Source organism: Trachypithecus francoisi, unplaced genomic scaffold, assembly GCF_009764315.1.
Source record: "Trachypithecus francoisi isolate TF-2019V2 unplaced genomic scaffold, Tfra_2.0 Lachesis_group5, whole genome shotgun sequence".
Lineage (NCBI taxonomy): Eukaryota > Metazoa > Chordata > Mammalia > Primates > Cercopithecidae > Trachypithecus > Trachypithecus francoisi.
The window spans coordinates 555262-568356 of NW_022681470.1; the positions used below are offsets into that span (position 1 = coordinate 555262).

At 37.1% G+C, this 13095-nt stretch overlaps 2 protein-coding genes across 3 annotated transcripts in view; both read right to left on the bottom strand.

The window, feature by feature from the left end:
• The window catches only part of LOC117075135 (olfactory receptor 2T6), a 91095-nt gene that overhangs the window by 20297 nt on the left and 57703 nt on the right, over positions 1 to 13095 (bottom strand). The gene's annotated exons all lie outside the window — the stretch shown is intronic.
• On the bottom strand, positions 10708 to 11430 carry LOC117075138 (olfactory receptor 2AK2-like). Its single transcript, XM_033197220.1, has one exon. The coding sequence runs from the start codon at positions 11428 to 11430 to the stop codon at positions 10864 to 10866; it is 567 nt and encodes a 188-aa protein (XP_033053111.1). The 3' UTR covers positions 10708 to 10863.

Here is a 13095-nt window from a genome sequence, read left to right on the forward strand (position 1 = left end):
TAAATGATGAATTGATGGGTGCTGACGAGTTGATGGGTGCAGCACACCAACATGGCACAAGTATACATATGTAACAAACCTGCACGTTATGCACATGTACCCTAGAACTTGAAGTATAATAAAAATAAATTTAAAAAAAAAATCCTGAACTTTAAACACAGTAAAAAAAAAAAAAAAAAAAGGGTGCTCAACATCACTGATTATAAAAGAAATACAAATCAAAATTACAATGAGATATAATCTCACCCCAGTTAAAATGCCTTATATCCAAAAGACAACAACAAATGCTGGCAAGGATGTGGAGAAAAGAAAACCATGGTGCACTCTTGGTGAAAATGTAAATTAGTACAACTACTATGAAGAATGGTTTGGAGGTTCCTTAAGAAACTAAAAACAGAGCCATCATATGATCCATCAATCCCCCTGGACATACCCAAAATAAAGGAAAACAGTATCAAAGAGATGTCTGCACTCCTATGTTTGTTATGGACCTTTTCACAATAGCCGAAATTTGGAAGCAACCTAAGTATCCATCAACAGATAAATGGATAAAGAAAATGTGGGGCTTATACACAATGGAGCACTGTTCAGCTCTAAAAAGTAATGAGATCCTTTAATTTGCAGCAACATGGATGGAACTGGAGGTCACTATGCTAAGTGAAGTAAGTCAGGCATAGAAAGGTAAACATTGCATGCTCTCACTTATTTGTGAGACCTAAAGGAGAATTAATTTGTTTCGGAAAAGAAGAGCAGTTTCTTCTTCCATTTAATAAACTTTGACATTGAGATGCACTCAAGGGCCTAGGGTAGAAGTGGAGAAATGACCCTTATTACCTCTGCCCCCCCAAAGCCTGGAGCAGGCAGAGCAGGTCACTCTAGGTGCAAAGAACACTCAGGAGTGGATGGAGCAGAAAATGTGCCCTTTAAGAGGAGCATGGCAGAAGGCTTCAAGGAATGATAAAATGATTGATCAAAAGTTATGAATTTCCTATACAATATAAAATGTTCTTAGCCACATAAGAAAACTCAAGAGAATTCTACAAAGTTTGAAATACGCAGCCCATATCCTTAAGCCATATTGAATTAAACCAAGAAAACAACTTAACAAAAATATATACATTAATGACCACAGTGATGATCAATAATTACAGCAACAGGCCAGACGCAGTGGCTCACGCCTGTAATCCTAACCCTTTTGGAAGCCGAGGTGGGTGGATCACTTGAGATCAGGAATTCAAGACCAGCCTGGCCAACACAGAAAAACCCTGTCTCTACTAAAAATACAAAAACTAGCTGGGTGTGGTGGTCCATGCCTGTAATCCCAGCTACTCTGAAAACTGATGGATGAGAATCCCTTGAAGCCAGGAGGTGGAGGTTACAGTGAGCTGAGACGCATCACTGCACTCCAGCCTAGGCAACAGAGCAAGACCCTGTTAAAAAAAATTACAGCAATGTCCAGATGCACAGGTTCCTCGTACAGTCTCTCTAGTTCAAGAAAATTGTATTAGCATTCATGTATTCTGATTTGAAACTTTTATTTAAATTCATTTCACTTATGTTTTACAAATGATTTTCTTTTTTTTTTCTGAGACAGAGTCTTACTCTGTTGCCCAGGCTGGAATGTAGTGGTGTGATCATGGCTCACTACACCCTCAACCTTCTGGGCTCAACTGATCCTCCCATATCAGCCTCCCAAGTAGCTTGACTATAGAAACATACTACTATGCGAGGATAATTTTTTTATTTTTTGTAGAGATGGGGTCTCAGTATGTTGCCCAGGCTAGTCTTGAACTCCTGGACTTAAGCAATACTTCCACCTCTGCCTCCCAGAGTGTTGGGATTACAGGTGTGATCCACCATGCCTGGCCCCAAATGATTCTGATTTCCCTTTTCCTCTATGTTAGTTTACCTCACTGTTCTTATTCTTCCATGTAATTTTTATTCCATTAGCCATTCCCTAAATTTTTCTTTTCAATATTAAATGGTGTTTTCAAAATATAAATTTCACTGTTAAGTATTTTGGACAAATCTTATCTGTATGACTTTATGGTAGACATTTACTTAATACAATTTTCCCTATTGTACTAACCTGCATCAGGAGCAGCCGCCATGTAGAAGGTTCCTAGTATTCCATGGCTCTGGCACCCTGGATCACCAAGTAGATCTCAGTGGTGCTTTTCCTGCTGGTATAAAATGCAAGGCACCTGAAGAAAGCCCTTATCTTCAGGCTCTGAAAATGGCAGTTGGATCACATTTAGGAGAAAAAAGATTACCACATACTTTCTACATTTCATGCAGATTATTTTCAAATCTGGAAATATTTAATCCCAGCAGAAAATGGCCTGTTTTGCTAATATACTGCTAACATCAGGATATGACTAATTTGAAAGTGAGGTCTGCATTAAACTATTGTTAAATGAGATAGCATTTGTAAAGTAATTATCTCCTTCCTGGGAAAGCATCCAATTCTGCTAGCCTACACTTTGCTAATAGCCAATGTGTCAAGAAAGAGCTGGTAATTACATAGGGGAAAGTGCGTTGTAAAAATGCCTTGTCCCATGAGGACTTTATGACTAAAACACCAAAAGCAATGGCAACAAAAGCCAAAAATGAAAATGGTATCTAATTAAACTAAAGAGTTTCTGCATGGCAAAAGAAAATACCATCAGAGTGAACAGTCAACCTACAGAATGGGAGAAAAGTTTTGAAATCTACCCATCTGACAAAGGGCTAATATCCAGAATCTACAAAGAACTTAAACAAATTTACAAGAAAAAAAACAAACAACCACATCAAAGTGGGCAAGGGATATGAACAGACACTTCTCAAAAGAAGACGTTTATGCAGCCAACAGACATAAGAAAAAATGCTCATCATCACTGACCATCAGGGAAATACAAATCAAAACCACAATGAGATACCATCTCATGCTAGTTAGTATGGTGATCATTAAAAAGTCAGGAAAGAACAGATGCTGGAGAGGATGTGGAGAAACAGGAACACTTTTACACAGTTGGTGGGACTGTAAACTAGTTCAACCATTGTGGAAGACAGTGGGGCGATTCCTCAAGGATCTAGAACTAGATATACCATATGACCCAGCCATCCCATTACTGTGTATGTACCCAAAGGATTATAAATCATGCTACTATAAAGACACATGCACACATATGTTTACTGCGGCACTATTCACAATAGCAAATACTTGGAACCAACCCAAATGTCCATCAGTGATAGACTGGATTAAGAAAATGTGGCACATATACACCATGGAATACTTTGCAGCCATAAAAATGGATGAGTTCATGTCCTTTGCAGGGACAGGAATGGGGCTGGAAACCATCACTCTCAGCAATCTATCACAAAGATGGAAAACCAAACACCACATGTTCTCACTCATAGGTGGGAATTGAACAATGAGAACACTTGGACACAGGGCGGGGAACATCACACACCTGGGCTTGCTGGGGAGTGGGGGACTGGGGGAGGGATAGCATTAGGAGAAATACCTAATGTAAATGACGAGTTGATGGGTGTAGCGAATCAACATGGTACATGTATACATATGTAACAAAGCTGCACGTTGTTCACATGTACCCTAGAACTTAAAGTACACTAAAAAATTAAATTAAAAAAATGTCTTGTCCCAAAAGGTGTTCTTCCAAAAAGAGGATGGTTCCATTGAACTCTTCTAATCTTAAAATTTTTTATTTTATGTTTTAGGGTAAATTACATAAACTCTCTGACATTCAGTTTAATTATCTATAAAAGTGGAGTTATATTCTTTTTTTATATTTTAAAGTTTATTTATGATTATTTATAATTATCATGATTATTCATGGTTTACTTTATGTGATGTATAAAAAGCAGCACATACATGCATTTTACATACAAACAAATGTTTGTTCCTCTTTCTCCTTTCTACTGTCTGTAACAGAAAGTCTTGATTTCTGATATGACACACAGTAATGAGAAGAGATTTAAAAAGAAGAAGCAGAAGGAGAGGGGAAGGAGGAGAAGGAGAAGGAGAAGAAAGAAGAAGAAGAGGAAGAAGAAGGAGGAGGAGGAAAGAAAAAGAGAGAAAGAAAGAGAGAGAAGAAAGAAGGAAGGAAGGAAGAAAAGAAAGAAAGAGAGAAAGAGAAAGAAAGAAAGAAAGAAAGAAAGAAAAGAAAGAAAGAGAAAGAAAGAAATCAAAAGAGGAGGAGAAGAAGAAGGAGTAGGAGGAGATAGAGGAGATGGAGGAGGAGGAGGAGGAGGAGGAGGAGGAGGAGGAGGAGGAGGAGGAGGAAAGGAGAAGGAGGAAGAATTCTTTCCTGACAACCAAGGTTTTCTTAAGTCTGGCAGATTATTACAACTCTGTACCATATAAAAAAAAAAGTAAGCATTCAGGAATTGATTGAAGTATGGTCTATATATGAACTGTATGAAAGCTGATCATAAGAACTGGATTATTCTTGCCATACCCAACTAACATGGAGTTAACAAACCAGGAGTAAAAAGCACTCAGGGTACAAGATATTCCCAGAGAATGTAATTCTCTGCAACCCCGACTGCTGAAACTGCTATTGTAACCAGAAGCCAGATCTATCTACAGCTTCTGAGATAACTTGCTGTGATTTTAGGGATACTTTTGCCCACCACAGTTCTTCACCAGTCAGATCTGGCTAGCTCCCCAAACTCTTACTAGTGCCAATAAACTTTTTTCAAAGAGTAATATGTAACATTTCCTCTTTTTTATAAGACGTCTAACCTCTTGGTCCTTTGGGCATACCGATGACCACCGGTGTGATCCAAATTGTAATTTTTTTATTATTATTATATCTCAAGTTCTAGGGTACATGTGCACAATGTGCAGGTTTGTTACGTATGTATACATGTGCCATGTTGGTGTGCTTCACCCATCAACTCGTCATTTACATTAGGTGTATCTCCTAATGCTACCCATCCCCTCTCACTCCACGCCATGACAGGCCCCAGTATGTGGTGTTCCCCTTCCTGTGTCCAAGTGTTCTAATTGTTCAATTCCCACCTATGAGTGAGAACATGTGGTGTTTGGTTTTCTGTCCTCGCAATAGTTTGCTGAGAATGATGGTTTCCAGCTGCATCCATGTCCCTACAAAAGAGATGAACCCATCCTTTTTTATGGTTGCATAGTATTCCACGGTGTATATGTGTCATGCTTTCTTAATCCAGTCTATCATTGATGGACATTTGGGTTGGTACTAAGTCTTTGTTATTGTGAATGGTGCTGCAGTAAACATACATGTGCATGTGTCTTTATAGCAGCATGATTTATAATCCTTTGGGTATATCCCCAGTAATGGGATGGCTGGGTCAAATGGTATTTCTAGTTCTAGATCCTTGAGGAATCACCACACTGTTTTCCACAATGATTGAACTAGTTCACAGTCCCACCAACAGTGTAAAAGTGTTCCTATTTCTCCACATTCTCTCCAGCACCTGTTGGTTCCTGATTTTTTAATGATTGCCATTCTAACAGGTGTGAGATGGTATCTCATTGTGGTTTTTTTGATTTGCATTTCTCTGATGGCGAGTAATGATGAGTATTTTTTCATGTGTCTGTTGGCTGTATGAATGTCTTCTTTTGAGAAGTGTCTGTTCATATCCTTTGCCCACTTTTTGATGGGGTTGTTTGCTTTTTTCTTGTAAATTTGTTTGAGTTCTTTATAGGTTCTGGATATTAGCCCTTTGTCAGATGAGCAGACTGCAAAAATTTTGGCTTAGGATTGTCTTAGCAATGCGGGGTCTTTTTTGGTTCCATATGAACTTTAAAGCAGTTTTTTCCAATTCTGTGAAGAAAGTCATCGGTAGCTTAATGGGGATGGCAATGAATTTATAAATTACCTTGGGGAGTATAGCCATTTTCACAATATTGATTCTTCCTATCCATGAGCATGGTATGTTCTTCCATTTGTTTGTGTCCTCTTTTATTGCACTGAGCAGTGGTGTGTAGTTCTCCTTGAAAAGGTCCTTTACATCCCTTGTAAGTTGGATTCCTATGTATTTTATTCTCTTTGAAACTATTGTGAATGGGAGCTCATTCATGATTTGGTTGTCTGTCTGTTATTGGCGTATAGGAATGCTTGTGATTTTTGCACATTGATTTTGTATCCTGAGACTTTGCTGAAGTTTCTTATCAGTTTAAGGAGATTTTGGGCTGAGACGATGGGGTTTTCTAAATATGCAATCATGTCATCTGCAAACAGAGACAATTTGACTTCTTCTTTTCCTAATTGAATACACTTTATTTCATTCTCCTGCCTGATTGCCCTGGCCAGAACTTCCAACACTATGTGGAACAGGAGTGGTGAGAGAGGACACACTTGTCTTGTGCCAGTTTTCAAAGGGAATGCTTCCAATTTTTGCCCATTCAGTATGATTTTGGCTGCGACTGTGTCATAAATAGCTCTTATTATTTTGAGATACGTTCCATCAACACCGAATTTATTGAGAGTTTTTAGCATGGAGGGCTGTTGAATTTTGTCAAAGGCCTTTCTGCTTCTATTGAGATAAACACATGGTTTTTGTCTTTGGTTCTGTTTATATGCTGGATTACATTTATTGATTTGCTTATGTTGAACCAGCCTTGCATTCCAGGGATGAAGCCCACTTGATCATGGTGGATAAGCTTTTTGATGTGCTGCTGGATTTGATTTGCCAGTATTTTATTGAGGATTTTTGCAATGATGTTCATCAGGGATATTGGTCTAAAATTCTCTTTTTTTTGTTGTGTCTCTGCCAGGCTTTGGTATCAGGATGATGCTGGCCTCATAAAAAGAGTTAGGGAGGATTCCCTCTTTTTCTGTTGATTGGAACAGTTTCAGAAGGAATGGTACCAGATCCTCTTTGTACCTGTGGTAGAATTCGGCTGTGAATCCATCTGGTCCTGGACTTTTCTGGTTGGTAGGCTATTAATTATTGCCTGAATTTCAGAGCCTGTTATTGGTATATTCAGGGATTCAAGTACTTCCTGGTTTAGTCTCGGGAGGGTGTGTGTGTCCAGGAATTTATCCATTTCTTCTAGATTTTCTAGTTTATTTGCATAGAGGTGTTTATAGTATTCTCTGATGGTAGTTTGTATTTCTGTGGGGTTGGTGGTGATATCCCCTTTATCATTTTTTATTGCATCTATTTGATTCTTCTCTCTTTTTTCTTTATTAGTCTTGCTAGTGGTCTATCAATTTTGTTGCTCTTTTAAAAAAAAAAAAAAACAGGTCCTGGATTCATTGATTTTTTTTGAAGGGTTTTTTGTGTCTCTATCTCCTTCAGTTCTGCTCTGATCTTGGTTATTTCTTGGCTTCTGCTAGCTTTTGAATGTGTTTGCTCTTGCTTCTCTAGTTCTTTTAATTGTGATGTTAAGGTGTCAATTTTAGATCTTCCTTGCTTTCTCTTGTGGGCATTTAGTGCTATAAATTTCCCTCTACATACTGCTTTAAATGTGTCCCAGAGATTCTGGTATGTCATATCTTTGTTCTCATTCATTTCAAAGAACATCTTTATTTCTGCCTTCATTTCATTATGTATCCAGTTGTCATTCAGGAGCAGGTTGTTCACTTTCCATGTAGTTGAGCAGTTTTGATTGAGTTTCTTAATCCCAAGTTCTAGTTTGATTGCACTGTGGTCTGAGAGACAGGTTGTTATAATTTCTGTTCTTTTACATTTGCTGAGGAGTGCTTTAATTCCAACTATGTGGTCAATTTTGAAATAAGTGTGATGTGGTGCTGAGAAGAATGTATATTCTGTTTATTTGGGGTGGAGAGTTCTGTAGATGTCTATTAGGTCCGCTTGGTGCAGAGCTGAGTTCAATTCCTGGATATCTTTTTTAACTTTCTGTCTCATTGATCTGTCTAATGTTGACAGTGGGGTGTTAAATTCTCCCATTATTATTGTGTGGAAGTCTAAGTCTCTTTGTAAGTCTCTAAGGACTTGCTTTATGAATCTGGGTGCTCCTGTATTGGGTGCACATATATTTAGGATAGTTAGCTCTTCTTGTTGATTTGATCACTTTACCATTATGTAATGGCCTTCTTTGTCTCTTTTGATCTTTGATGGTTTAAAGTCTGTTTTATCAGAGACTAGGATTGCAACCCCTGCCTTTTTTTGTTTTCCATTTGCTTGGTAGATCTTCCTCCATCCCTTTATTTTGAGCCTATGTGTGTCTCTGCACGTGAGATGGGTCTCCTGAGTACACACTCTGCAGGATATTATCCAGGAGAACTTCCCCAACCTAGCAAGGCAGGCCAACACTCAAATTCAGGAAATATGGAGAACGCCGTATTTCCTCGATACTCCTTGAGAAGAGCAACTCCAAGACACATAATTGTTAGATTCATCAAAGTTGAAATGAAGGAAAAAAATGTTAAGGGCAGCCAGAGAGAAAGGTCGGGTTACCCACAAAGGGAAGCCCATCAGACTAACAGTGGATCTCTTGGCAGAAACTCTACAAGCCAGAAGACAGTGGGGGCTGATATTCAACATTCTTAAAGAAAAGACTGTCCCACCCAGAATTTCATATCCCCAAACTAAGCTTCATAAGTGAAGGAGAAGTAAAATCCTTTACAGACAACAAATGCTGAGAGATTTTGTCACCACCAGGCCTGCCTTACAAGAGCTCCTGAAGGAAGCACTAAACATGGAAAGGAACAACAGGTACCAGCCACTTCAAAAAACATGCCAAATTGTAAAGACCATCAATGCTAGGAAGCAACTGCATCAACTAATGAGCAAAATAACAGGATCAAATTCACACATAACAATATTAACCTTAAATGTAAATAGGCTAAATACTCCAATTAAAAGACACAGACTGGCAAATTGGATAAAGAGCCAAGACCCATCAGTTTGCTGTAATTCTTTCTTCCCAAAGAAAATATTAAATTTAGAGACTTGTCTCTACATTTTCATTTTGTCTTACAACTGGTTAGGCAGTAAAAGACATTGTGGAATTATTTTTAATAATAATACTAGGATTCTCAAAAATAGTATCTAAAGAGCTATTTGAGATTTATATTCAAATAGGTAATTATAGGAGGTAAATGAATTAGGGGAGGAAAAAGAAAAAATAGAAATCAAAAGCTGGTATTTCTGAACAAACTGATTAAATAAAAAATAACCAAATTTTTAATAATGGAATATTGATAATATTAAAAAATATTAATAGTATCAATAGCAACAATTTGATATATTAATTTTGCATTAATAAATGACTGAGGCTCGGCGCAGTGGCTTATGCTTGCAATCCCAGCACTTTGGGAGGCCAAGGCAGAAGGATCACTTGAGAAGGATCACTGGAGTTCAAAACCAGCCCAAGCAACATGGTGAAACCCAGTCTCAACTAAAGATACAAAAATTAGCCAGTTGCGGCAGCAGGCGCCTATAATCTCAACTACTTGGGAGGCTGAGGCAGGAGAATCGCTTGAACCTGGGAGGCGGAAGTTGTGGTGAGCCGAGCTCAGCCACTGCACTCCAGACTGCGTGAGAAAGCAAGACTATCTCAAAACAAAGAAAGAAAAAAAGGAAAAAAAAAAAAGAAAGAAAAATGACTGGATGATGTGCATTGTGTCTTAATATTTTCTGAAATAGAGGCAGAGGGAAAAGCAGTTGTGTAATCCCCCTTAAAGGAACTTGGCAGAAGTGCCTGGATGGCCCTGGGTGGTGTGCACCTCTTATGTATGTGTCTGTGGTGTGTGTGGCGTGTTGCACGCGCAAAGGGTGTTATGGTGCAGAAGGGAGAGAGTCACGTCAATAGATACTCGTCTTTTTCTCACCCCACTCTCTTCTCTATGCCACCTGTCATGATTTTCCCTTCAGATGCTGTAAGTTTTGACTCTTCTCTCCTCAAGATAAGAAAATACCAATTGCTTTCCCATTAATACATTATTGAATATTAATAAATTTCAGTCACTGGATTTTCTTAAAGAAACTTTATTAATCAATCAAGCATGAAAACCACGAAAGAAAAACAGAAACAGAAATTGTTTGCCCATCAGCAGAGATATGTCAGCCTTTATTTTTGTTTACTCTCACATGACCAGTGTCTGTAACAGTGTCACACACAAATTAAAGCACTAAAACCCTTGAGTGAAAGAAGGAATAAATGAATTATGCATTTTTCTCTCTGTTAACTTTGATTGTTATATAGGTTATTTTGATGTTAAATGTTTAAATAGATTTTATTTTCATGGTTCACATTTCAGATTATTCAAGAGGGCAAGTCAAAGAATTAAAATGCCAGGGGAACATAGATTTGAGAAGGCTGAATTCTATTGCTTTACAAGTTAAACAAGATTGATAAACACTGTTTTTGTGACTTCTATACAGAAAATATGTATTTACATCTTTCTAGATAGTTTTCAGGAACAGCTTTTTATGTTGTTAATCCTCAATGAACACAGATATCTGAAGTCCTATTTTCTACGGCATATCCATTATCCCAACAGTCTCCTCATTGCCCCCATGACTTCCTTATTTCGCAGGCTATAGATAAATGGGTTCAGTAGAGGTGTGATAATGGTGTAAAATACTGCCACCGCCTTGTCCTGTGAAGGGGAATGCAAGGAGTGTCGCCTCGTGTAGGTAAACAGAGCAGTCGCATAGAACAGGCTTGCCACCATCAGGTGGGAGAAACAAGTGGAAACAGCTTTTGCCTGTCCTTTTCCCGAGCTCATCTGGAATACCACAATAAGCACACGAGCATAGGAAGCCAGAATGGCCAGGAATGGTAGCAGCAGGATAATAAGTCCACTCAGGAGGACTGTATACTCATAATGGGAGGTGTCCTGACACACCAATACCAAAATATACATGTCATTATTCTCAAGTACCATGTAAAGAATGGGCAGTTCACCACCAGGACAGTAGAGCTGGAACTTCACAGAAAAAGTGGTTTATGAGCCGAGACCTACAGAATGGAAGTTGAAACACATGCAATATATGTATGAAAGCGCTGACAGAACTACTGGCCCATGCACATGCAACCATGAGGCAGCAGATATTCTTGCTCATAAGTACCGGATAATGTAAAGGGTGACAGATAGCTACATAGCGATCATAAGACATAAAGCCAAGGAGAAGGGCTTCAGTTCCACCAAGAGCCAAGAACACATAAGTTTGAATCTCACAGCCCATAAATGTAATGGTCTTACTCTGTGAGAGGAAGTTGACCACCATCTTGGGCACCGTGGTGGAGATGTACATGAGGTCAATGATGGAAAGCTGACTGAGCAGAAAGTACATTGGAGTGTGGAGTCTGGTGTCCAATCGAAGGAGGTGGATCAGCATGATATTTCCTGTCAGAGCAACTGTAAAGAGGGTAGCAATGACAACAAAGAGAAGAGAGTTTGTCCGGCCATATTGGAAAAGACCAACAAGTAGAAAATCTGTCCCAAAACTTTGATTTCCTGTTTTCATGGCTGAAATCAAAATATCAAAGGAGATGACATCTGAAACATTCAGGTAATAATGTTGACTGCCCTTAAGAGAAAGCAAAATGACAATATTAAATACAGTTGAATTTTCTGGATGCTCTTTGGATGAATACATCTCTCTCCTATTCAATACATGGAGTTCATCCACAGAAAAATTTCCATTTTATAAATGATGATATGAAAATAAGGATGTTTACAAACCACAGAATAACATATAAAGTGAAAATAACATAGAATATTTAGATGATTTGTTTGAACAGGTTATGTTTCTCCTTTATAAGTATTATAAGTTCACTCTCTGACTCAATTTTCTTATATATGTGACATGACAGAATTAGTCAAATATATAATTTCAAGGACTCTTCATTTCTCTTTTGATTACATTGGTCATAAATAGGAATATATAAATATAAATACTATATAAATGTAGTGACATTTATATGAAAGTGCTATTACAGACCTTACTATTTAATTAGTATTTCTTTTTTTCTGTGAATGTAGACATAATTTTATAAACTTGGGGGAAAAGGTAAACCAAACATTAGGAAGAGCTTGAGAATGAATCATGGAAATACAAAATTATTTATTGGTCTTAATACCAAAATATACATGTCATTATTCTCAAGTACCATGTAAAGAATGGGCAATTCACCACCAGGACTTAATTTTTATTTCTCCTTCTTCCTGACAAACAGCCTAGCTTATACACACTACCCTAGCAAATAAGTCTTATTAACCACACGTCCCATGTTCTAAAAGTATTTAGTGAAATTATCTGAAACAACATTAAATGCTCTCAGGATTTATGGGGCCTAAACTATGAGCATCATATAGTGATAATCTCTAGAACTCATATTACACTTAGGCTGAAAAGCTTGACTATGTTTGAAAAATTAAAAACAACACAAATAGTTGCTGAAAGTATCATGTATAAGTTCATTTTAAAAGACAGAATTATACAAAACTAGTAATATTCAATAATCTTTTTTTTTGTACTGGTCTAAAATATTGTCACATAGCTAATTACAATTACTCAATGATATTTAAATAATATTTTAATAATATACTAAAAGACATTTTAAAGCATGTATACAATAGAAAATATGGAATGTCATGGAATTGATAGAATAAATATCATCAGATGGTAATTCTTAAGTAAGCCAATTCATAAAAATTCAACCTAAACTTTAAGATTATGTATTTCAGAGATGACATAATTATTTTAATAAAACCTAGAAAGAAGACATGTAACCTAAAACAAGAGTGAAAATTGTTTACCAAAAGCTAACAGGAAGGAAATATAACAATAAGATTGTATAGAGGTAAATGTATAAAATACTGGGTATAACTGAGTATGATAGAGAAAGAATATGATAGCTATAACAAAATTTATGTAATAGAATAAATTACTATACAAAATATAGTAAAATATCTCATATATTATCAATCATTTGTACAGGATAGGGAAATTGCTTAAGAAAATAAGCAAAAGTTTTAGAATTATTGGAATGATCATTTCATCATACGATGATCATTTTTCAAACTTATTAGTGTTTACTTCTCAAAAAATTGTATGGAGAAAAATACAGATTTTAACAAGAACACACAGAAAATTCTTAGAGCAATAAAGTGAATTATTTACTGTTTT